This window comes from Bidens hawaiensis, unplaced genomic scaffold (assembly GCF_021521415.1).
Source record: "Bidens hawaiensis isolate Kalapana, Puna unplaced genomic scaffold, B.hawaiensis_p1.1 tig00029688_1, whole genome shotgun sequence".
Lineage (NCBI taxonomy): Eukaryota > Viridiplantae > Streptophyta > Magnoliopsida > Asterales > Asteraceae > Bidens > Bidens hawaiensis.
In genome coordinates, this window is record NW_027494936.1 from 60,915 (window position 1) to 86,552 (window position 25,638).

At 33.6% G+C, this 25,638-nt stretch overlaps 2 protein-coding genes across 2 annotated transcripts; one reads left to right on the plus strand and one right to left on the minus strand.

Moving 5' to 3' along the window:
* Window positions 1–2,175: 2,175 nt before the first annotated feature.
* Window positions 2,176–3,561, plus strand: LOC143579382 (uncharacterized). Its single transcript, XM_077062710.1, has one exon. The coding sequence runs from the start codon at window positions 2,176–2,178 to the stop codon at window positions 3,559–3,561; it is 1,386 nt and encodes a 461-aa protein (XP_076918825.1).
* Window positions 3,562–24,557: 20,996 nt separating this feature from the next.
* On the minus strand, window positions 24,558–25,025 carry LOC143579383 (uncharacterized). The gene has a single exon (XM_077062711.1). It carries the CDS (start codon window positions 25,023–25,025, stop codon window positions 24,558–24,560), a length of 468 nt encoding a protein of 155 aa, XP_076918826.1.
* Between the last annotated feature and the right edge of the window lie 613 nt (window positions 25,026–25,638).

Sequence of the window (25,638 nt, forward strand, 5' to 3'; positions counted from 1 at the left end):
CGGGTTATTCCATTGGATTCAATTAATGAACACCTAGTGGCGGATCTAGAAAAAAATTCAGGGGTAACATAATTTTTTTTTTACCGTGCATTCATACAGGATCGTCTATGAGAATTCAAAAAACCCTCGAGGTCATGTACGAGTGTAACAGTGAGCCCTTATATTTTTATTTTTCAAATTTTAAATTGGGTTTAACGTCTAACGAATCTGGTTGTTAATAACATCATGTTTGGCACAACTCGTTTTGAATAAAATTTACGTCGAAACATAGATTGTATTGTTGTGAATAAAATTTATACCGGTACGTAAATAAAAATAAGCACGTCGTAGCAGAAGATGATTGGTTCGGGCTACCCAATGTTTTCTTCCATCACAGGCGTATGAGATCGCATTTTGCTATTGTATTACCCCAGGCAACCGATCTTTATTCATTACCTTGGGTAACCGGTCTTTATTTATTAGTCATTAAAAAAACTAAAACAAAATAAGATCAAACTAAATTAAATATACCAAGTTACCAATAAATGTATAAATACATAACAAGTAAAAATCCATTTTTTTTTCTCTTTTTTGAATAGAAGAAATTCAAATTCAAGATGGAATTTTCATTCACGGTTATCATTTTGAAATATATATTATATTTTTAATTTAGGAATAAAAAACAAATGAAATGAAATGACATGAAAGAAACTTTTCAGTTTTCAATTTTCCTTTTACCTCAATAATTGAAAAACAATACCATCTTCTACCTTTATCCTCCTCTTTCATTTTCTGCAACTACATATCATCGAAAAAAAATTTCCGATGAGATTTTCACCTTTTCTATTTATACAATGTTTGCTCAGGGGTAACCTAATCTTCGTGAGTGAGGTCCTAATATATCAAACTGTTAAAAATAAATAAAATTTTACACTATGCAGCGAAAGTTGAGGGGTAACCCAGGTTACCCCTGGATGTAAGGTATATCCGCCCCTGTGAACACCCAACATGTCGCGGCAATTTTATTTATTTTATAAAAGGATGGTGAATATAACTTATTTGTAAAATAAAATACTACGATTGTTTTAACTTATTTGTTAAATGAAATTTAAAAATATATAACTTGTTAAAAATTATTGCATATATACTCGCAATATTTTAGAATATACATATTTTTTTTTAAAAAAAAGTAAGAAAGTTAAATACGCATCCGCTTCCGCTTGTGTTCATGAAGAATTTGAAATGACTACTCATGGATGAATCATATGATGAAGAATTGAAGAATTTGATACGTATCCGCTTGTAACGTGATGAGCTTGCCTTACCAATAAACATGTTTAATTTCAAAAAGTATTTGATGAATCAGTGTCACTCTTGAATATTAAATACATATATAACACATAAAAACGAATTATCTAATGGGAAAATTCTTAAAATGTCTCTTTTTTAGAATGAGATTTCATATATGTCCCTTCAAAATTCAAATCCTCTATTTGTCCCATTAGTAACTCTTCTTCGGCTCTATATTATAAATTCGAGACGACATGTTTCTTAACTCGCCGCCTCCCCACCATATTAGCTCATAATTTGTCACCTCCCTGCCATGTTATCTCAAAACCCATCGTCTCTCCTCCATGTTAGCTCAAAACTCATCGCCTCCCCACTGTGTTAGCTTAACATGGAGAGGAGACAATGGGTTTTGAGCTAACATGGCGAGGAGGCGACGAGTTATGAGCTAATATGGTGGGGAGGCAGCGAGTTAAGAAACATGTCGTCTCGAACTTCTAACATAGAGCAGACGACGAGTTAGTAAAGAAACAAATAGGGGATTTGAATTTTGAATGAAAATATACGAAATCTCAATCCAAAAAAGGGACATTTTGAGAATTTTCCCCGTATAAATTGCAAGCTTCATATTCAGCAACGGTGTTCCGTGGCTGTCGGTAAAGTTCATGCTATATTAGTGGGCTTTATGAAATCTATCTTCTTTTTATTTGACAAACCTTCAAAATAAAAAAGACTATCTTTCATAAAGCCCACTATTATAGCCCACTTATCATTCATCAACTAACTATAACCGTCAGTGGCATTCTCGTAAATACACACGAGTTATTTCTACCCGTTTTACCCCTCAATCACATCAAATTTTCAAAATCTGCCACTGACTTCAATTTCAATATTCCATCTTGAACAGCAATGATGATCCCACAAACACCTGCTCAAATCCCCACCGTCCGCCGGAAAATAATCCTCTTCCGAGTTATACTCTCCGCCGGAATCTTTTTCTTCTTTGCAAGGCAAGTCTACCTCATCACCACCGACACCACCACCACCACCACATCCACCGACACCTGGCAACCCGAACTCGACGACCACCTCGTCCAATCCTACGCCACCGTCTTCCAAAACCTCATCTCCGACCACTTCCTCACACCCAACTCCAAAACCCTAATCATCGGAATCCAAATCCTAGAATTCACCGCTGCAATGCAGCATTCAAACGTCACCAACTCCATATCAACCAAGAAGAACGTCTGGCTGCCGTACCAAAACAACTCGTTCGATGTCGAATTCTCGTCCCATACCGGCCTCGATTGCTCCCCTTTACCCGCCGAATTCGCCTCCGAGTTGTCAAGAACTTTAAACCCAGAAGGTTATCTCATAATCCACACCGAATCAAAAGACTTGTACAGCTTAAACTCCTTACTTGATCTTTTCAATTCATTCAAATTAATCCGATCTCGCGATATCACCGTCGACCACTGGTCGGTTCCCGCCATTCGCGAGATTGTTTTACAAAAACAAAATGGAATATTCCGGCGCCGGAGAAGACTCCCGGGAACTTGCTCAGTTCCCGCGTATAAAAAGAAACTAATTCGAAATTCGGAGCCGTTGATACCCGAAGAGCCGTTAAAGCCGTGGATTTCGTTTAAACGAAACATTAAGTACCTCCCGTCGATGGCGGATATTAGTTTCAAGACCGGGTATGTTTACATTGATGTCGGGTCGAGAAACTACGGGTCGAGTATCGGGTCATGGTTCAAGAAACGGTACCCGAAACAAGACAAACCATTTGATGTTTTCGCGAGTGAGGTGGATAAAAGGTTTCATCAAGAGTATAAGTCCAAGAAAAAAGTAACCCTTTTGCCTTACGCGGCTTGGGTTCGAAACGAATCGTTGTTTTTTGAGATTAATCGCATGCCGAATAAGAACAATGAGAATGAGAGGGGGAGGGGGATGGGTCGGGTTCAATCGGCTCATACGTCGACTAGTTATATGAAGGATATGAATAAGATTCAAGGGTTTGATTTCGCGGATTGGGTGAAGAGGAGTTTTGGTGAGAGAGATTTTGTTGTTGTGAAGATGGATGTTGATGGGATCGAGTTCGATTTGATCGCGAAGATGGTTGAAAGCGGGGCGATTTGTTTGGTTGATGAGATGTTTCTTGAGTGTCATTATAATAGGAAGGATAGATGTTGTGATGGTGAGAAGGGTTTGAAGTATCAAAATGGATATGGAGAGTGTTTGGAGTTGTATAGGTCATTGAGGGAGTTGGGTGTTTTAGTTCATCAATGGTGGTAGTACATGTTTTGTGTAGGTTTTAGTTTTGATGGTTGTATAGTTTAGTTGTAGTATAATTGTTGGGTCTTTTTGCATTTGAGAAGGGCTAAAGAAACAAGTATTAGATTTTGTAATGTTTACATTAAGAAGCAAATACAAAAATCTTGTAATCATGAGGGGAGATGGCATCGTACTCCTAAATTCCTAATCGTCAAGGTTGGACTGACCAAGTCGTGATTTTGCCATGTGTGCGTGCTATTGAGACCTTTTTAATAATGTTTAGGCCTTTAGGGCTTGACCGAATAATGATTTGGATGTTTTATTGTCCCATCGGTTGGACTGGATTTAAAAATCGGATGATGGCGTAAATAATCTAATTAAATATGTGCAATCTTGGTGTAGATTTGCGATTTTACTATTCATTCAATGTGGTGTAGTGGTAGGGAGCTTGGGTTTCTTAATGGAGACCCAAGTTCGATTCCCACTTACAACACTTTGGGGGGATATGATGGCTCAATAAAGGAAGACTGAGATCTTTGTGATTTTCAGTTCGATCCTGAGGGCATCCGGGTTTTACCACCAGTGGGCCTTCGGGCGGTGGGTTTTCCCTGAAACTGAAGATAACTTGGAGGCGCTTAAGGGCTCCGTACGGCTAGGTTAGGCCAGCTGGCGGTGGCCTTTTGCCATTGGGCCACCCCGTACGGAGTACCTTGGCATTCTATGTTTGTTAGCCGTTAAAAAAAAGATTTGCGATTTTACTTATGCTTTGGTATATGTTTGTAGTATTTATAAGTTATAAACACTTAAATAAAAAATACCTTGATGAAATATTACAAGAAAAGGAAACTAAAAACTAATAAAAAAATGGGTTCAGTTTATTCCAATATGACTGGTTTTTATTATTTATTTTATTGACATAAGGGTATATAATATTCATGGTTATAATCTTAATTCCTATAAAGCAGTTTATTTTTTAAGGATATAGGGCATATAATATGCTTAAAACCCACGAGTATGGTAGTTACCTGACGGATTATTGGACCTGGCATGACACAAGTTTTTACAGCTATGAGGTTACCTGCACCTGTTCAAACCTGGCCCGTTGCCATTGCTGAAAAAAAAAAAAAAAAAAAAACCATTGACCCTTTTTGAATTACATTTCTTCCATTCTTTGGCCCACCCCATTTGATTACAGAATCCCAAGTCCATTGATCGATTTAGATAGCTCCAAAGCCCATTTTATTTATTGTATGACTCTTTTAATTTATGTTGTTTCACGTAGACAAAATTCAAGGCCCAACATATTTTAATTTATTTTTTCTTATTTCACTGAGTAAAACTAATAAGTAATAATGAATAAAATGGCTTGAACTTGACTATTCGATTATTATCATCGTTTTATCTCATGTTGAACTTAATAACTTGTTTAAAATCCTTTTCTCAATGACCTATAAAATATAAAAATAAATCAACATTGTATTTGTATATTTTGTTATGTTATGTTATGTTATGATATCTATAGAATTATTAAGCTATATATAAAATGTACGGATCAATTAACCCACAATTTCAAATTTACTGACAACGGGCCAAAAAAGGGTGTGCCAAAACAGTTAAAAGTTATATTAAACTGTAACAAAAATAAGTTGGTATCGAACATAATGAAACAATTTTATAAATTCATTTGTAGTAAAATCAGTTACCCTTTTCTCAATTGTTCAAATTACAAAAACGTTAAAACTTACAAATTACTCAAGTGAAGTCTCGACGTGAAGAGCCTACCTGGCTCTAAGAGGAGTTCCAAGCCCACGACGGATAATCAGGTCCAACCACAAAGGCCCATAAAGATCACTTCATTAATGGCCCATGAGAAAAGGACGGTAAAAAGAGTAATTTGGGGGATGAGATTATTCAAATCATAGGTCTAATCGTACTATTAGAGAAGAGTGAAACAAGACTTTAAATGCACAACACCACTAAAAAGTAAAAACACCTAGATTAGACTAAAGGAAATTAAATTTAGTAATTCTTATACTTCGAGATTTTGATGAACTTATAAATCTGGATATTAAAAGTTGGACTACATATTCATGTCTTGTTACTTGTTAGACCATTATCATCCGGTTCCCTAAAATTTTGTGAGGGGAGTTTGTAAATTATAAGGTGAGGTTTTGAGTAGTTGTGAGTGTAAATTATAGGGTGAAGAGAGAAAATGTGGTGATTTTTTGTAAATTATATGATGGAGAAAAAAAACTGTAATGATTAAAGTACAAAAAAAATATTGTTTAATTAAACAGAAGAGAAATGTAGTGTTTTTTAGTGTAATTATAAAAATGGGGATAAAGGATCGGTTGAGAATGCTTTAGGCTATGTTAAGAGGTCATCCCACCGCAAATGGGCATCGTATTCCCACACCCCCCGCCTTAGCCACATCACTAAAAATATTTATATATTTTTTTATAATTCATTAAATCTTGAATGCCCTTTGTATGGGGATATAAATATAGTTTGAATCAAATACTAACTCTTATAAAATAGGAATAATAACTAAACAAGGATATAGCCCGTATGATACACGGTGGTTAAAAAAATATAATAAAAAAATTAAACTGAATAATATGTATAATAACATACCTTATAAATTCATGAGATATAAATAATTTTCTAAAATACATAGATTAGTAAGAATAATATGTATTTGTATTAGAAATAAAAATGAAAGGTTGTGAATCTTTACCAATTAAGAATAAGGGAAGGTTGCCATCAATTCATTTTACTTAAGTTGGTAAGGCACAAGTATTTTAAAAGTAAGGTCATGAGTTTAATTCTCACCAATAACATATTTTTCATTTTATCATTCATAAAATGAAAATTGTAAAAATAGAAGCTTGTACCCTTAGAGGGTCTAATTGAATGACATGTGTAAGTATTGTGTTGCTTTAATAATATAGGTAGATGAGATTTACTTAACATAAATAAGATATGTGTAAAATATATCAAAAATATTTTCTAATAATCACCACCTCCCCGCATTTGCGACGTTTTATCGCAAAAACTCAGCCATTTTTTGCATATGCTCCGTTATTTCGGAGTGTGGCCTTGCCAAGTCACCTTCCCGTTGTGCGTGGGGTGACCAGTGTATATGGTGTTAGTGAGTTTTATTATTATTTTTTTATCTAAACTACTCCAAAAAAATATATCAATATGTTAGGCTTTGAATCCTAATTTTCACTCCAAAAGACAAAAGTTTTGGTCACCCATCAAAGCTGGAATGATGGTTAGTGAGGTTCTAATTCCTTCACTTTTATTAAACATTCATTATCTTGTTATTATAAAATTGTTAAATATAAGAAAAATAAATGATTGGCTAGTCAAAAGAAATGAGAAAGAGACATTGAAGGCAAGTTCTTCATGGGGAAGTACATATTGATTCATGAAAGAAGGACCTTCATACCGACTCTAGAATTTTGCACGTTATTCTATGTATGATTTATTGGGATCTCCATCTTTCTATAATCATTTTCAACCCTATGATTTTAGGTTGAAAAAAAGTCAAGCTTGTATCACACGAATAATGGAGAAATTTTGGGTATAGTGTGTCCCCTTCTAAAATATAAAGTTTCATTGATTTTCTTCCTAAGTGTAGAATGAAAATAATCGAATAAATTAGTGACCCGTCCGTAATTTAAATGATTAAACGGTCGTTTAAAGAAAGAAAGCATATAAAACAATTATGCACCGATGCTTATCCACTTGAATCATCCCTGTTAATAAACATGTCAAATGTATTTTCAAAAATTAAAAATATATCTACAAAGGTACACATAATAATTCTATTTAACTATTTTCTCAAGTATATTTCAAAATATCTTCAAATGCTCAAACCTGCTGTTCACGTATGACCAAAAAAAGTTAAGTAGGTACGTGAAAAAGTGGATATACAGCAAAAAAATAATTAATAATAATCTGCACACTTAAAAAATAATATATTTGTACATATTAAAACTTATGATGATATGAGTAAATATTTTGATATATATTCTCATCGCTTGATCATGATTATATGAAAAATAAATAAATAAGTAGATGCTTTTAAGAAAGGGGCGTGGGAGTAGAGAAGGTTGTCAATGAAACACATTGATGGCCCCCCCATAAGCATGGCATGGAGATGAGTGTTTGATATATTAAAATGTGAGTGGGTTGGAATTAGAGGAGAAAGAGGCATGTGGTATTCAATATAAATAAATAGTATGTGTTTAGTATTTACAGCCAGGTTGTTATTTGAAGGGGTAGCGTGCTCATGTCTACTTTTATTTTCTTTAATTACATTTTTATATTAATATTTAAAATGTTAATCCAAACTTTGTCCTCCTTTACCCAACACCCTAGAGTTGTCCTGTTTTAAGTAAATTAATACATACAATCATTTTAAAAAGTTAATTACAATACACTTGTTTATCATTTACTTGGTACTTAGTAATTGAAAATTTTTGGTGATGGCAGGATGGGACACAACCAAAGTAATAATAAGCGTTTAAACGAGCCAAACCACACGTAAGCTATTTGTCTTATCAAAAATTCAAAATAAACCACTAAAATAAGCTAAAGCCTAGAAGTACGCTCGCTTAATATAAGAGCCCGGGTTTCAAATGCCGAGTTCGCTAGGCAGGGAACCTACACAAACATGTTATTTATACAAATATTATTATTTTTATTTATTTATTTTTGATTATTTTTATTTAGTATAACAAATATACATTTCATAATAAAATAATTAATATATATATATATATATATATAGGAGATGGATAATGCGAGAAGTGATATTATAGCGAGAAGTGCGAGAAATCGATCTCAACCATTGATCATATTTGATTTGTCAATGCATTAATTACTCTAATTACTCCTAAGATATTCTCCACATTAATTTTTGTAGAAGATTACATATTTGAATTATCTATTACTTACATATAAAAAATGTATATGTAGGTGAATTATATTAAATTGATCACCTACACAAGTAACATAATAATCTACACATAGCTCATATTCAATTATACAAGTTGTTAGTTATTTTTATTTTTATCATGATGTAACTCGTATTTACCAACACAACTTATTTTCTGCTACACTAATTTTGTTTCCTTTATTTTTCACCAACACATAACTAATATTTACCTACACATATATCGTATTCACCTACAAAGCTTGCTAGTTCATTTTATTTTCACCTACATGTAAATAATATACATCTACACATAACTCGTATTTGCCTACACATAAAAGATAGATTATAAAATAACTAAAATTATAAAAAAAATATGATGCGTTCCTACATTGCGAATATTTTACAAGTTTTGGTTAATACTATTAATTGTATGTGATATCATGAACAAGGTTTGTTTGTGTGGGTTAATATTCTGATATGCGTAGGTAAATACAAATGGGTAGGCTATAACATGAAGTAAATTTGTATATGTAGGTTATTATTATGAGTTGTATAGGTTAACATGAACTAGTTATGTGCATCTATATAAATATTGTGATATGTGTAGATGATAACATAAACTAGTTTTGTATATGTAGGGTAATATTATGATTTGTGTAGGTATTTGTTTTTATGATGGTTAATATATTTATATTTTTTATAGTATGAGTATGATAGTTTTATTTTATGAATTATTTAAAGATTAAATCAATTTAAAAAATAAAAATAAATATATAATTATTTGTAACTTAACATTAATTAGTATTAATTACCAAAAGAAACTCCTAAACTTTTTACTAACATAGTTCTACAATTAAATAATCCTAAATTAAAAAGAAAACTTATGATTGGCCAGAATCTCTTCTTGCACTTCTCACGCTAAAACCACTTTTGAAATGAACCCAATCCTATATACATATATATATATATATATATATATATATATATATATATATATATATATATATATAAACGAATACCTTAAAATCTTACGTGTTGCGATGTGGTTGCTTTCCCTTTTTATGGAAGCCACCAGATTTCTTGATTTTTAAATGGAGGCCTCTCATTGATTTCACCCAAATTCATGAGTATGGGTCTTACCAAAACCAGATAGCTCTTAAACGAGTTATAACATCTTATTAAATTAAAAATTAATCTTACCAATTATTTGATATAAAAATCCTATAAAATAGGGTTATACTAAAAATTAATAGCTAAATTTTTTAAAAGATATTATTTATAATTAAGAAACACTTTTATAGAAAAAAACATAAGCGGGTCACGGGTCATCAAATCCAGATAGCTTTTAAACGAATTCACGGGTAAAGGTCTCACCAAACTCAGATAGCTCTTAAACGGATTATAACATCTCATTCTATTAAAAAGTAATCTCATCAAATATTTGATATGAAAATCCTATAAAATAGGAATATACTAAAAATTAATATCCTATTTTATTTTAAAAAAAGATATTATTTATAATTAAGAAACAAGTTTATAATAAAGAAAATAAACAGGTAATTGGTATCACCAAACCCAGATATCTTTTAAACCGGATTATAACATATAATTTATTTGTGAAACCATTTCATCATCAAACATCAAGTATATTAATTATTAACTTTCTTATAATAAATAAAATTAAAATCCAAATATACATATATAAATATTAAAAACGAATAATGTAAAACAACCCCCGTAATACGGGGCATAAAATCTAGTGTGTGTGTGTATATATATATATTTAAAAGTATGATAAAAACAAATTTATATACATACACACGTATATATACTGTAAAATTTTAACAATGATAGTAAGAACTTTTTAATTTTAAGAGTTTACAACATTTGATACATATAATATAACATTTAATGCATTCACTTTACTAATAAAATATTTTCCAGGGGTACCATTGTCTTTTGTAGGGGTGCAAACGAACCGAGCCGAGCACGAGCTCGACTAGGCTCATTTAATTTACACGGAGCTCGAGCTCGGCTCGTTTACTATTAATTAATTACTTTTATATATTTATAATTATTTTTGTGTATTTTTTCAATTATAATTTTATGTACAAAATAGTATATGTTATTTAGTTATTTTTTATAACATTATATATATATATATATATATATATATATATATAAATAGATATATATATATATTAAAAAATTATATAAATAGCAGGCTCGTTTAGGCTCACAAAGCCCGCTCGAGCTCGGTCTTGGGCTCGTTTATTACACGAGCTTACTTGTAGGCTCAAGCTCGGGCTCGAGCTCGGCTCGATCAAGCTTTTCCACGAGCCGATCTCTAGTAGCTCATGAGTAGCTCGGTGTAACACCCCGACCAAAGGCGGATTATACATCGGGGCGCCACATATTGTTTCATTACTCGTGACACTATTTGGGTGCCAATATTTAATAAATACGTTCATTCGCGCACGCGCAGGGTAAACACAAGATAACATGAATCATCATAAATCAATATATTATAAATCATAATATTCGAACGGCAATAACTTGTCTTGATACATTTTAATCTAGGTCCAAAATAAAGAAAACTTCCTACGTGTCCACAAGCTCCAAAACAGCTACTGCAAACCTGAACATGTGTTAAAATAAACGTCAAACACTTGCGTGTTGGTGAGAAATCAAGTTTAATACAATACATAGATAACAATAAATCTGCGCGCAACATGTGTATGTCTGGTTTTCAACAGGGGTGTAATCTGATCGGGATCAACTCTAAGATTCATAGACTGCCAGTGCTCACAATTGAGCTCACAAACAAGACAAACTGTGCATGTGCAAACAAAAGAGAAAATCATAAACGATAGTTCTCCCGTGTTCATCTAATGGTACCATGAGAACTGCGGAATAGACCGACAAGACGGTTAATGATCCACACATACAAATAAACAGCCAAGTCTACGTCCTCAACACATGGGATACTGCGCGACTAAAGTTCATAAACAGTTTAAGACTCTAAGTTTGTATGAACACATGAACATCCCAAAACATTAAAAGCAAAAAGGGATTAGGTACGAGATTACTCACTTGATAAACGATGCGGTGTAAGATAAAGCAAGAACCAACTTTAAACAAGCACAAGTTAACCTATAAATAAGATTATTGTTTTAATGATTTGCTTTAAGTCTTGATTATAAGTTAGCCTAATTAATAAGTAAATTATTATATATAATATATATATTACCGGAAAAGCAGGGCAGAACAGGGAGGAAGACGGAGGCAAGAGAGGAGGCGGCAGAGAGAGCAAGGAGCAAGAGAGAATAGGAGAGATTAAGTGTTTTTGTGTGTGTAGTGTTAGGAAAAATAATACTATTATTTATAGAGAAACCCTAGGAAACACAATCCCTAGAAAAAGGGGAAAAGATCTCAAAAAGCAAAAGATTCCAAAAGCAAAAGATATCAAAAGATATGGCAGCTGCAGGGGGCAAGATAAAGCTGTCAGGGAACAGTAAAAAGGCATGGGCAGATCAGATAAAGGTACTGGTCAAGCATGGAAAAAGCAGATCTCAAAAGATAATGTCAGTCACTTTTTCTGTCAACCAATGGGGTTGGTGCGCATGCTGCGCCGAAAGTAACTTTTCAGACATAAAGCAGATTAGGTCAACAGCTCAAAAGATAAGACAACACAAAAGCAAACGGCTAGATTAAACAGAAGAAAACTCAAAGGGTTTAGCGCGAGAAGGCTGACACAGAAGGTCAAGAGAGCGCGAGCGCGAAGGCAGACAGAACCAACCTTAACGCATCGCGGAAAGAACTACATTTCTAAGCGCGCCGCGGGAAGAATCACATTTCTTAGCGCGCCGCGGGAGGAACTAAAATTCCTAGCGCGCCACGGGAAGAACTATAATTCTTCGCGCGTCGAGGGATGAACTACGATCCTTAGCGCGCTGCGAGAAGAACTACAAATCCTTAGCGCGTCGCGGGAAGAACTACCGTTCTTCGCGCGCTGCGAGAAGAATTACAATTCTTAGCGCGCTGCGAGAAGAGTTCGTCTCGCGTATCGCTGGAACAGATGGTCTTCACGCAGGCTTCCTTGTAAGGAGTCTGGCGCGTGGAGCTGCGCAGACAACCTTAGGCGGGAAGAACCAAAGGACAAGCAAAGAGTTAGAAGAAAAATAGGGAAACAAGGCGTAAGGGCGGGACGGCGACAAGAGGGAAAAGAAGGCGGAAAGAGAGAAGAGGGACGGGACGGCGGAAAGAAAGAGAGAGAAAGAGGCGGGAAGGAAAATATATTATTATTTAAAGTAAAATATAAGTATAAATAAATATTAAATCATAAAAGAAAGAGATCGGGTCAGAGAAACGGGTACCTGGGTCGGGTCGGATCGGGTCAGATGTCACACTCGGCTCGTTTACACCCCTAGTCTTTTGTAACCACTAATAATTAGTATATATTATTTATTAGTATTAGAGATGAGCAAAAATCGGTATGGTACCGATCGAACCGGTACCCGAAATAGGTACCGATTTAGTACCGTCGGTACCGAGGTACCAAGGTTTTGAGCTTTCGGGACCGGTACGGTATGATATGGTGCCGGTATTTCCCAAATTTTACCTTAAATACCGGTACCTGTACCAAAAATTTGTGATTTTCGGTACCGGTACCGGTACGGTACCGAGCTCATCCCTAATTAGTATATACTCAATTCACTAAATTACGCATATATAATAATTAACATTTAATAATAATAATTCCAACATCCGGTTAGATTTAACTTTTACAAACCCGTCGCAAAGTGCAGGCCACCCACAAGTATAGAATAATTTAAGAACTCATTTAAGTTGTAAAAGCCACTAGAATCTTTTATCAAGTAATCAATTTATTCATATGTATTAAATTCTAATTATACGCAAATTATTATATATAACAAAAGAAGACTTTGGTGTCGCAAGTGCCCGATGACGGCACCTTAGTAGTCGACGGCACTTTTTTTTTTAGTTTCAACACTGTAATGAAATAGAGGTTAAACTTGTTCATGGTATGCAGATTACTAGGACCCTTCAACTCAGTTATTATAAGAGTTAAAGTGGTGATTTCAATTCACTTTCTTAAATTCTTTAAATTTTGCTTTCAACAAGATGCTTTCTATTTTGTTGCCATTTTACTCCAATTCACTTAAATGTTGTCATTTCAACATGAATACATGATGCTTTCTATTTTGTTCCATTTTGCTCCACTTGCGTAACAAATTCATCCTATTCGTTTAGTCCCTCAATGTGCACCCTAAGTGAGGGTAATTCTGCCTTCGACCATTAACCCTCCAAATTTAAAATCCTATTAAAAGTTACCGCTGTAGACCCACGTTCCCGACTTCCTTACAATCGACAAATTAAATTCAAAATTCTGGAGTTCACGATTTCATAAAGATTTTAAAGTTTTCTCATTTAATCAACAATTTAGAGTACAGTTCTCACAATATGGCTTGTTCGAGATTCGAATAAAGAGCTTTATCCACACATATACTACGATGATTTTTTTTTAAAAGTTCGTCCTTTAATTACAAGACCTAAATTTCTCTTTGTTACATGGGAATATTTTTTCCTTCCTTTTTTTTCCCTTGGTGATCATTGGTTTAGAAGTTTATTTGGGGATATTGAATTTTAATAATCCAAATTTCGATCAATTGGTCGGTGCTAAGCTCAACTTTCAAAATGTGTACCATAACAATCTCGTCTTTCAATATATTTTTCTTCAACGAGTTTTTCACTAACGGAATTAGACTCTTTTAGTTTGTTTTTCTGATGTGATAAAAAAAAAGTATATTAGTAGAGTTTTGACATGTATTTTTTGGGCTATATTTGAACTTGAATTATATATGAACTAGATTTCTACCCGGCGCAAGCAGGTCGGTAAAACTCGGGCGATTATAAAACCTAAGCATTGAGACGGTAAGTCAATGCAAATTCGGTCGGTTTTGGTTATGTGCGTTTTTGTGCTGGTACAAAAACCAAAAATAAAACAAAAGTTATAAAAATTAAGGTGGACCAATGAGACGGCGTCGGTTAGTAAAATTCAAGCGTTGGTAAACCCGATCGTGGTTGATCCCGGACGTTAAGGCGATCAATCTATGCAAATTTGGGCGGTTTCCGTCACGTTCTTTACGGTACCAAAACTAAAAAAAATCGACATTCGGTTGGTTTTCTTTACGATACTGGAACTAAAATAAAACAATAACAAAAAAGTCCGAACAAAAATTTAAAAAAAAACGAAAAACCAGTAGGGTTCTTGCGGCGCGCCAAAGTTCTAAAATATATATAGTAATAATGTGTCAGTAAAATTAAAGTCAAAAAGAAAATATTGATGCTAAATTTATAAGGATCTCTTGTGTATCAAACATGAATTTGCATCGTGTAAATGCTTTATTGTTATTATTATTATTATTATTATTATTATTATTATTATTTATTTATTTTTTGCAAGATGGCTATTTGCTACATTGGCAATATGAATGTTCAAAAATTGATCATATTTTTCCTATTTTGTGGATGTAAATAATAGAAGTTGCCTTTTTTACTTTTGAAATCCATTTATTGTTCCTATAGGAAAATGAAAGAAGCCTGAGAGAATAATAAGGGTTAAGATTAAAAGGCACGCAAGAAATACCTTATATATATTGTTGTTCATAATAACAACATAACCCTTTTTTTTGAAACTTCGAATTTGGTTGGGTTCGGTTTTAGTTTTCGACACTGGGAAAAATGAAAGCCGAATGATTAACACTCTGTGCCTGAATCTTTAACAAATTAATTATAATCAACATCTTGTAGTCGTCTTATTTTGGGTCATGTTTTCTTAGGTTATTCCATGAATGTGAAAGCCTTTTGATTCTCTAAAAAAATATCAACTAGCACATACGACGGAGTTTTCTTCCAAATTAAAATATGAAAATAATGAAACAACCAGCCGAGAAATAATACATGTCACAAAAATATGAACCCAAAAACATCCAAACTTTTTAAGTGGGGTCATAATCGAATGCCATACACGAATGTTTGGAGCAAATACACGAAGATAATTTAATCATTACAAAAAATAATTTTTAGAAAGTTTATTTTAAACATACATATGATTCATGACCAACTTTATGTTTGTATGTCGGGTCAGTTTAATCATATATTTTACAAATCAAGAGATACATATTATAGAGTACAATTTATAAAATCTTAGTTATCTGATATAACATATATGACTCACAAAACAAATTCATTAGTCATTTATACATACCATGATTCTGATCTAGTTCATTAATACGATAAGTTCTTTTTATGTACTGTATAGTATCGGAATAATTTTAAGTTTTATTTGCATATTTAACAGCCTAGTGACATTTATTAAACATTCTTAAGAGGAACGGATTTTTTTTAGTCATTAACGTAACACTAATTATATTGAGCATATCACAAATAGCGTGAATAGCACATGAAAGAAGATAGCATGGAGGTATTAAAACTATTTGGAACCCCAACCAAGTAAGCCATGCTTGTACACTACTTGTTTCTTCTCACTAGTGTCTTTTCATAACTCTGAAAGGGTTATAGTGACTGCAATTTGGGACGATATAATATTACGTCCTAATTCTGACGACACTCTTGTAACACTAAAGAGTGTTTACAATGGATTTATGATCGTTTTACTATAATTTTAGTAACAAATTATGTATTATTCTTTTAATTAATGGATTGTTTGATGGTAATCTCCAAAGTGATCGAAGTCCCTGATCTATGCAAATACACAAATAAGAACTTCGTTAAAGCTAAGAAGGGTGAATCGTTAAAGTTGTTAGTCTTATTGGTCGATTCTTTGTGTTTATCGTAACAGTTGTGGATCTTCCATTCAAAATACCACCTACAAGTTTCTTTAGTAAGGGATTTTCACGTTTCAAGTTGAGAATTATATTGTAAATTTATATAACAAAAATGAGAAGATATGCTATTCTAATTACCACCGATCAAGAAAACGACTTGTCTCTTAACTGGAGGACATTGAAAAAGTAATGCGACATGTATCATTAAAGTGCACGAAACAAAATCTTTTATCAATTTCACTACTTAGTACAATTTTATAGGAAAAATGATAGCCGTGCTTTTAAGGCATTGGTTAACAACGAATTTCTAGTACCTTTTGCAAAGGTTGTCAGTTTGAATCCTGAGTCCACCTCGGTTTTCGTCCCATCGTGTGTTACACCAAAAAGTTCTGCTCTTGAGGTGATACAACGGCTGTCAAGTGGCAGTCGGCGGTATGGTTTCCCGGGGGAACGTCCAAGCCAAACTCCGAAGCCAGCGTGGGTCCGGTTAAGACAGCATAGTCCGGCCAGAGTGGGGTATCGAGGCTCTCCAAATTTGAAGAGTGCGGTAGCCTAAATATAAGAAAGTCGCCGTTCTAAAAAAAATATAATAGAAGTAAGGTTATTTTGAAAACACTCTAATTGACATGTAAGCAAACTCATGTAACAATCAAATATTTTTTATTTTACTTTTTAACCCAATGTAATATATTTTACTATTACCATGTAGAACAAAAAATAATAATAATAATAATAATAATAATGATTTATCTACGAGTTATATCATGTGCGCATTTTGATTTTACATATGTAAAAATCAAGATATTGCGCATAACATAACTTACAGATAAACTAGTTTTTATGTTTGAATTTTATTTTACGTGACGACAATGATATATGTGTTTGTGAGGTTATACTCTCTCATGTGAATTTTCATTTTATCTTTTCTTGTTATTAGTTGTATATGTTGTTTTTAATAAATATTCTAAAGGTTATATTCTAAAAGGTTCCAATAAAGTCAAATGGGAATAGTACGTAATTGGCAGCACATCTCATTTTCATGTATTATATATGGCAGACATGCCTGAAAATGACACCTAACCACACATACGAAAACGTAGTATTGCTCTAAAAAGGATTATATGTATACCGATCAAGATCGAGCTTAACCCTAAAATGGGTTATACACGGATCTACCAATCAAGATTGAGTTTAACCCGTTTCAAGTTGGTTCATATATAATTTTTAAAACTCGAGCATGACTAGTTTATTATTTATTGATTATTGTATGTTAATTTATCTACATATATAACATAATAATACATATTATTTTGTTATATATAATAAAAGCTATTATGTAAATGTATTTAATTATAGACAACCAGGGTTAGGTTAGAATAAAAACCCACTTGAGTTGTGAAAACTCTAAATACTCATTATCAACCACATGTTTTTAATTAAAGATTAAATATTGTGGTCCACAATTAAAGTTAATAAAAAATATAAAAGTTTATTTACGTTTCTCTCTCCTGAAAACATATATAAAAATTACTAAAAAAATGTAAAAAAAATAGCAAAACGTTTTATTTTTATGTTTTCGATGTTTTGTATTAAATGTAACAACATATATTACATGTAACAAAAAAAAAACCCGATGTTACATGAGGTTTTCACGGGTTTTCTCAACTCAAGAGGGTTTTCAAACTATACTTCTCCTAGACAAATAAAAGTTATATATATATGTATAGGCTCCTAGCTTGTTCAGGCTAGCAAACCTACCCGTGATCGATAAGTGAAGCTAAGACTTGGGTTTGTTTGTTACACAAGCTTATATTTTAGGCTTGAGCTCGTTTTAACCTTGATACAATTTGAGCTTTTAATGATCTGATCTTGACTAGCTTGCAAACGATTTGACTTATTTAAAATCTTACCAATCATACTAATTTAATTGTTAAAATTAATGCGATGATAAGATAACAATTAGAAATTTGTCGAGACCGAGAATAATTGCATTGTGAGCTTTCTCCATTACCTATTTATTTTCTTTGCATGTCATCATCAGGTAATTAAACAATTGATGGTTGGTCTTAATTCTTGTATTTTAATGATTTATTTTACTATTTTCATTAAGGTTTTAGTTAGAACTACGATACTTCAAACATGTTTTTGGTTTTCAGGTCATAAAACGTTAAAGGTATATTTTGGAAGCATTTATGTCCATGCTATGGAGTCCCAGGATCGGGGATCATATACCCCATATTTGGGGTCGCTGACGTTGAACATGTGTTTGGTCCATTAAGCAGTTGATCTTAATACTATAAACCAGGGTTTTAGCCCCACTTCGGGGATAATCAATTCCATCCGGCTCTGGGGCCAAGAGGGGCGATTAGGAGAGCCCCGAATCACCTTCCAATCATCCTTTGAAGATTCAATCACAACAATGAGTGACTAGTTCATCCCGAATCATTCCCGAGTGTAAGATTTGCATGATTTCAGTTCTTATTATTGTTATGTATTGAATTATTGATGTTAGCTGATTGATAATCTATGTAACTTGATGTTTAATATTGTTGGTTCGATCATTTGCTCTAGGTTTATTTCAATTTAGACGTTTAGTTCGACAACTACAGCAATACTCGTTTGCATAGGATTTTATATTATGTTCTAGGGCTATTGCATGCTTTTGTGAGTTAACCCGTGAAGGAGTCTCTTATTACTAGTCGCGGTTAATGTACACAATTGCCAGTGTTCCTGACTAGGATATTCTAGAAAACCTCTATTTATCAATTGTTTATCAGAAACCATTTAGTAACCAGAGTAGGGCCGAATGATTACTTGCTTGAACCCTCAGTGCGATTTTGCTCTAGTTAATTGCTAAAATTGTTAAGTGTCGCTTGTTCCAAATCTCAACTTGCTAGTGTAATAAGCACTCGACAAAACATCATAATTGCATTCTTTGATACTTGTAAATAGTTTAAATAAACAACATATCATTGACCACATGCTTCTTTGGATTTGATACCTGACTTACCCGAGCTATAGGTTAATTAGGTTTTTGCTTGATCGGTACGACACGGTCCTCAACCATCTTCATCATTCTATACATCGACAACACCTTGATGGACTAACAACGCTCTCATCTTCAATCGCCATAGACCGAAGTCATTCTTCTCGTCAACCTTGTCGATGTCGAACTTCGCACCAATCACCATTCTTGTTTTAATCAAATTGCGATAACTTCTTCCGAGATCGGGCCAACAATGACTCTGATACCAATTGTTAATATATGAATTCCTAGTATTAAAAATAAACGAATGAAAGAAAACCACGATAAAAAAACTCAAATCATATGATTATTGTCAACTAGTTTAGCTTAAACGAATTACAATCGAGAAAGAAAGGAAACTACAGAGGAATTGAACTAATCGATGTAACTCACACGACTTGATTTTATCCCCAGTTTAACGACTATTAACAAACTGAGTTTCAAGAATGACACAATCAATCCCCTCACGTTTCACAAACGCCCCTTGAAGACATAAGCTGCTACAAAACCTTCAGCGTTGTCTAACTTATCATTTGCTAATCAATCAATAAGCATGACACAACTTTAACAAGCAATCAATTGAGTCGATCAGTTGCCAACCATTGACTTTAATTGAGTTGACTTATGTTGACTATTTCAATTTCTAATCTCAAATATTCTCGATCTTAAAAGAAGAAAAATAAATAAGTTCAAAAGAGGAGAAAACCCCATTAAAGAAAGTAATAGAACCGACCATCGTTTAACTTTATATGAATGATTCCATGTGATTCCATGTAATTCCAAAGCAAGCGAATGCATGCACCAAACTAATTTATTGGGACGATTCCATTTCAAAACTCATAACAAACAAAGACACCCTTAGAACTTTTGTGAATTCAATAAAAGTATATATATACAACTAAGTAGTTAATGCGGAAAAATATTGGATATCTGCAGGGCTGGCTGAACGAATGTGGAGGCCTAAATTGAAACAAGATTTTGTGGTCTCTTCATCACAATTGCTAAGAAAAAAAATTTTGTTTATTACAACTTTTGAACTCATAACCTACCATCACACCGATACATTACTTTCATGCAGGTTCTACCCTTTATTAGTAACAACCAAGCCTAACACCACACCAATACATTACTTTCAGTTTACTTTACTATTATAACATATCTATATATAAAGTTTTTTTTGGACTTGAAGGCTTTAATTGAGTGTTGGCCTAAAGCCCTAACTTGTTTTCGCTGTCCTACAAGCCACCCCTGAATATCGGTCAAGGACCAATATTTGAGATATTGGCTATCGCGATGAGATATCGGTAATTTTAATACCATGCAGAATTTATATATATATATAGCATTTAAACACTATCAATTCAATATATTCTCCTACTATTAACAATTAACCTTTTGCAACACTAACAATTGTAGCAAGTAGGAACTGATTAAGATTCGAAACACCACTATTAAACATAAAAGTTGAAAATTAAGACTTAAAACATTAATATCGAGAATATCGGTGATATATCGGTCAATATCGCAGATATTATCGATACCGATATTTTGATCGATAGTTCACATAAGAACCGATAACCGATATATATACCGCCGTGATACTACCGAGATTGACTGCATAACTATACACACACGGCGGATTAAATAAAAATTGATCCTTCTACGAGAAGTGTTGAAAGTGATTTTGAATCATTTATCACACTAGCAGGGGCGGATATATATGGAAAGTGGGTGGTTCCCCGGAACCACCCGAGTTTCGAAATAACAGTGTACTTTTATATAGAAAACACTATAGAAACCACCTTATAAATTAGGAAGGAACCACTCTAAACTCAACTATAAACGCTAGTCTAGTGGTAAACACCTGGTTTTGTAACTGTGAGGTCAAGAGTTCGATCCAGTTCTGAAGCATTTTTTTGAACTTATTTTTTTAATTAAAGCCTTATGTGTTTCAATTTAGGGTTTTTAAGTTTTAAAACCCATTACAATACAGCCGCTGCCTCTGTTTCTCTCAAGACTCATGCACACAGGTCATAGCCACCTGCGTCTGCTACTCTGCCACTTCTCCGACCACCGCCCACCGCCGCTGGCCCCCTGGCCCTCTCTTTTTCCGGCCATCCACATGTCCACACTCTATACAGCTCCTTCCTTCAGCCTTCTACTCTTCCTCAAACTCAAAGCTTGAATACTCCCACTTTGAAGGTATGTTCACATTCATTTGTTAAATGCTAATTACTTGTTCTTGTTAATTGTTTTTTATGTTGTTAGTTGTTAAGTTATTTGTTAAATTTAGTTTAATTTGTTAGTTTCTTAGTTTTATGAACCATCGAACCTTAGATCATCATCTTCAAGTAGTAAACCGTCAAAAATAAATTTGGATGATCTTCCTTGGGATCCTTTCGAAAGGCAACCAATTTCATCTTATCACCCAAGTCAAAAAAATGAAATTAGACGGACAAATCTACTTAGAGGTATTTTATTATTTTATTGTATTCTTATTGTGTAATGAACTTTGCCATCGAACCGACCCGAACCTCAAACCAACCCGAAACTATTTTGTACCCGACTCTATGAAATTGAATTATCTATAAGTAGTGCACCACCCGAAAAAAATTCCTGGATCCGTCACTGCACACTAGGAGCTGGTGGTTAATATTGAGATGGCGACAAGTTTCTACCTAGTTGAGGCGGACAATTTCGTAGAAACCGCTATTAATGATTTTTTTTTTGTTAAATATAGTTGCACCATTTTTTTAACATCTAATTATTTACCCCATTTTTGTTAACTTTTATTATATATGTAATTGTTTTCTAATAAATCTTTTCTGAACGTTGTCGTATCGCATTTCATTCCTAATTGGATGCATATGGAGTAATTATATACCTATAATATAAACATATGGTGTATACTTAACTTATAATTATACGCGAGCATATACCACTTATCTTAAATACACATGCCACATCCGGATGACTTCCTATGCATGAAAATTTCATAGCTAGCTAAAACTTAGTTGTGATTGGGATGGTTAAAGACAAAACAGCCACCTTAATTTGTTGGCTTTTTTTTTATAGCTCTATCGCCTAAAAACTTTTATACGTATTGAGTTCGCCGACCAGTGGTGGAGCCAGAAAATTTTTCTTATGGGTTCGGGAATTTTTGTGCTTGATTTTTTTCCATCGCCAAAGTTTTCGGGCCCGAATGGGTTGGGTCGGGTCGATCATTGGGTCCGATAAATAAAATACATCACTATCATAACAAAAATACATCGTTAGCAATCAATAAAATACAAAGCCACATTAAACAAAAAGATATCACATATCATAATTGTTCTCTACGCGTTTTTATGTTTTGAAAACGATATTTTCAATCATGACTTTTAAAAGAACTCATTTTTAATATAAAAAATACAAACATCATTCATATAATTGTCACCCAAATAGTTACGCAAATCCGTCTTCACATGCTTCATTGAAAAAAAAATTCACAAACAATAGACCAACGGATATTGGTTGTTGGCGATCATTGAAACCTTGAGACGAGGCAGCAAAGGCGATGAGGCAATGGTTGTTTGGTTGACAAAAAGAAGTTGATTGGTTGCAGGGGTGATGACCGATGCTTTTGTTTTGTTTATTTATTTATTATTTATGTATTATGTTTAAAAATGTTAATTGGGTTGGACTTATTGACCCATTTTATGAGTAATTTTGGACTTTTTAATAATCTATATATGGATTATTATTTGCCCATATACGATATTTGTTAATAAAATTTGTAGTTTTTTATAAGTTTTTTGTATTTTATAAAAAGAATATTCATTACTAAAAGAATATAACTAAAATTTTCACAAACAATGGATTCCAATATATTTTTTAAGAACGATACTGGATTCGCTCGATGAAAAAGAATGAGTTCGCTCGTTAATTCGGCACTATAGGCTATATATAAAACCGAAAAAATACCGGGTTCGGCCAAACCCGGTCGGGATAACGTGGCTCCGCCACTGTCGCCGACCCCACCCACCCCCACCCGGAAACAAGGTCCAAGTGAGCAGTGGCGGACCCAGGATTTTTTGCCAATGGGGTCCCATATTTTCGGTGTTCAAATTTTTCGGGTCGGTCGTTGTTCAGGTCGGGTCGAGGCGAAGAACATAATAAAAAACAATATCATAATAAAACTTTCTTTTCAATCATCACTACCTGAACGGGTCAAAATGGGTCGGGTTGACACATAAACACTTTGTTTTCCCTTTCTTAAACATTTTTGAGATAGAACCTAGATCCACCCTTTCATAAGCATGTGTTGAAAACCATTAACTTAAACTAGTGAAAAATAAAACTGATATTTTAAAGTGTTTGAATGTTTCTAAAGAAAACCATGCATAAAGTTGAAAACAATGATATGTATTTTAGAGGTGTTTGAATGTTTCCAAAGTTATCATTGCAACATTAGCAATCAAATGACTGATTAACACTAAAAATTAACACAAAAAACCAAAAACTAAGCCTTGTAAGACTTGAACCCATAACCTTTCAAAGATAAAACAAGGGACTTTCCACCAGACCACATCAACATTAATAGTATGGGTTCCAAGTATTAAATCTTATGGGGTCCTCAAAAAATTTAATATACCGCTTCTAATAAATTTTTAAAAAACATTGGTGTCCCGGGACCCCGATCCACACTATGTGGGTCCGCTCCTGCAAGTGAGCACCATTGGGTGAACCATATATATGTACAACTGTGCGCTAGTCTTTGTGTATTCACTGTCAAAAATATATGTTTTTATCGTACGCATTTATCACTTCCACAATATATATGATAGACGTGGCGCCTCCTAACTACATCTAACACTTTTAGTATAATCGTCCGTAAGTACATACATAGAGAGACAATAAACAAAAAACATCTATAATTAAAAACAAAAATATTTATAAAAATATAGTTACAACTTAGGACATGAAATTACATGAACTTGGGCATACCTGTTCTCTTTTCTCTCTTCTTCATGTGATTTTCTCGGGGCAATAGAGACATTTACCTCGTTTATGAAAAACCATAAACCCAGGTGCAGTTTTAAAAAAAAATGTCAAATCTATCCACAAGAAAATCAAGCCATAGAGAAAAAGAAACCATTAACCCAAAAAAAAAAAAAGAAAAAAAACTTTTCTTTTATTCCTCAAAGATGCTCTCAAGATGAGGCTTCCACTCGCCAGCTTGAACAGGCCGGCGAGCTCTTCGGTGCCCTACCTTCTTCTTCTCGGGCAGCACCACAACATCAGAAGAACGTAAACCACCGGTGTTCTCTTCGGGAGCCACCGTATTTATAGTTTTCTTAACCTTTTTACAATCTTTTTGTGGTGTGTTTCTTTTCTTTTCGGGCATGGATGATGCGGGAATCAAGAAATAAATGCTGCCTCTTTTAAGCTCGGTGCTGTTTGAGAGGATTAATATTCTCCGGACAACACCCTGAGAACATGGTTTGCTTAAAACATGATTAGGGTAGTTCTTCAAAACATCACCAGCAGTAACTGAGCGTGTGATCTCTTCAACGTAGCCGTTTAAATGCACTATTCTGATCAAATCAAGGGCCCCGCAGGGAAGAACACAAGCCAAACAACACCTTAAACTGTTGCCCATCCTCTTGTTGGATTGGATCTTAAATGTTTTTGGGATGAATTATTATTATGTGTTTGTGGCTTGGTTATGGAGAAGGTGATCAAGAAGTTGAATTTATAGAAGGGAGACCGTACAGGTGATCATCGGGTTAGGAGGGTATTATTATATTAATGATGTGGTGAAATGGCGAAAGTGCCCTTGGTAGTGCATGTTTCTTGGATCTTACCTTATTAATCCTTTTGATATATTATTTTTTTAGTTTTTTAAAGTGGATATTTAATTTGGATGATTAGTTGTGATTATGATTGGGTTCAGTTATCTTAAGGCCTTAGATTATACATATTTATGGTAAATTTGGTGACATTTATTAGAGAGACTTCATGTCCCCTTTCCAATACTCAATACACGTGTTGTCAAGTTTTCTCTCTAAATGAACTTGATTTTAATGTTTTATTATAGAGATGTGTTGAGATATTAGATGGTTTAATTAAGTGATTTCATGTCTTCATCTTCCGGAATTCATGTATATATTGTTAATGCATTTAGTATTTATCTTGTCATATTTTTATACTTATCTCTGTATATAGAAATGAATGGTTTCATTATGAATAATCTAAATGCTGGAACTTAATTA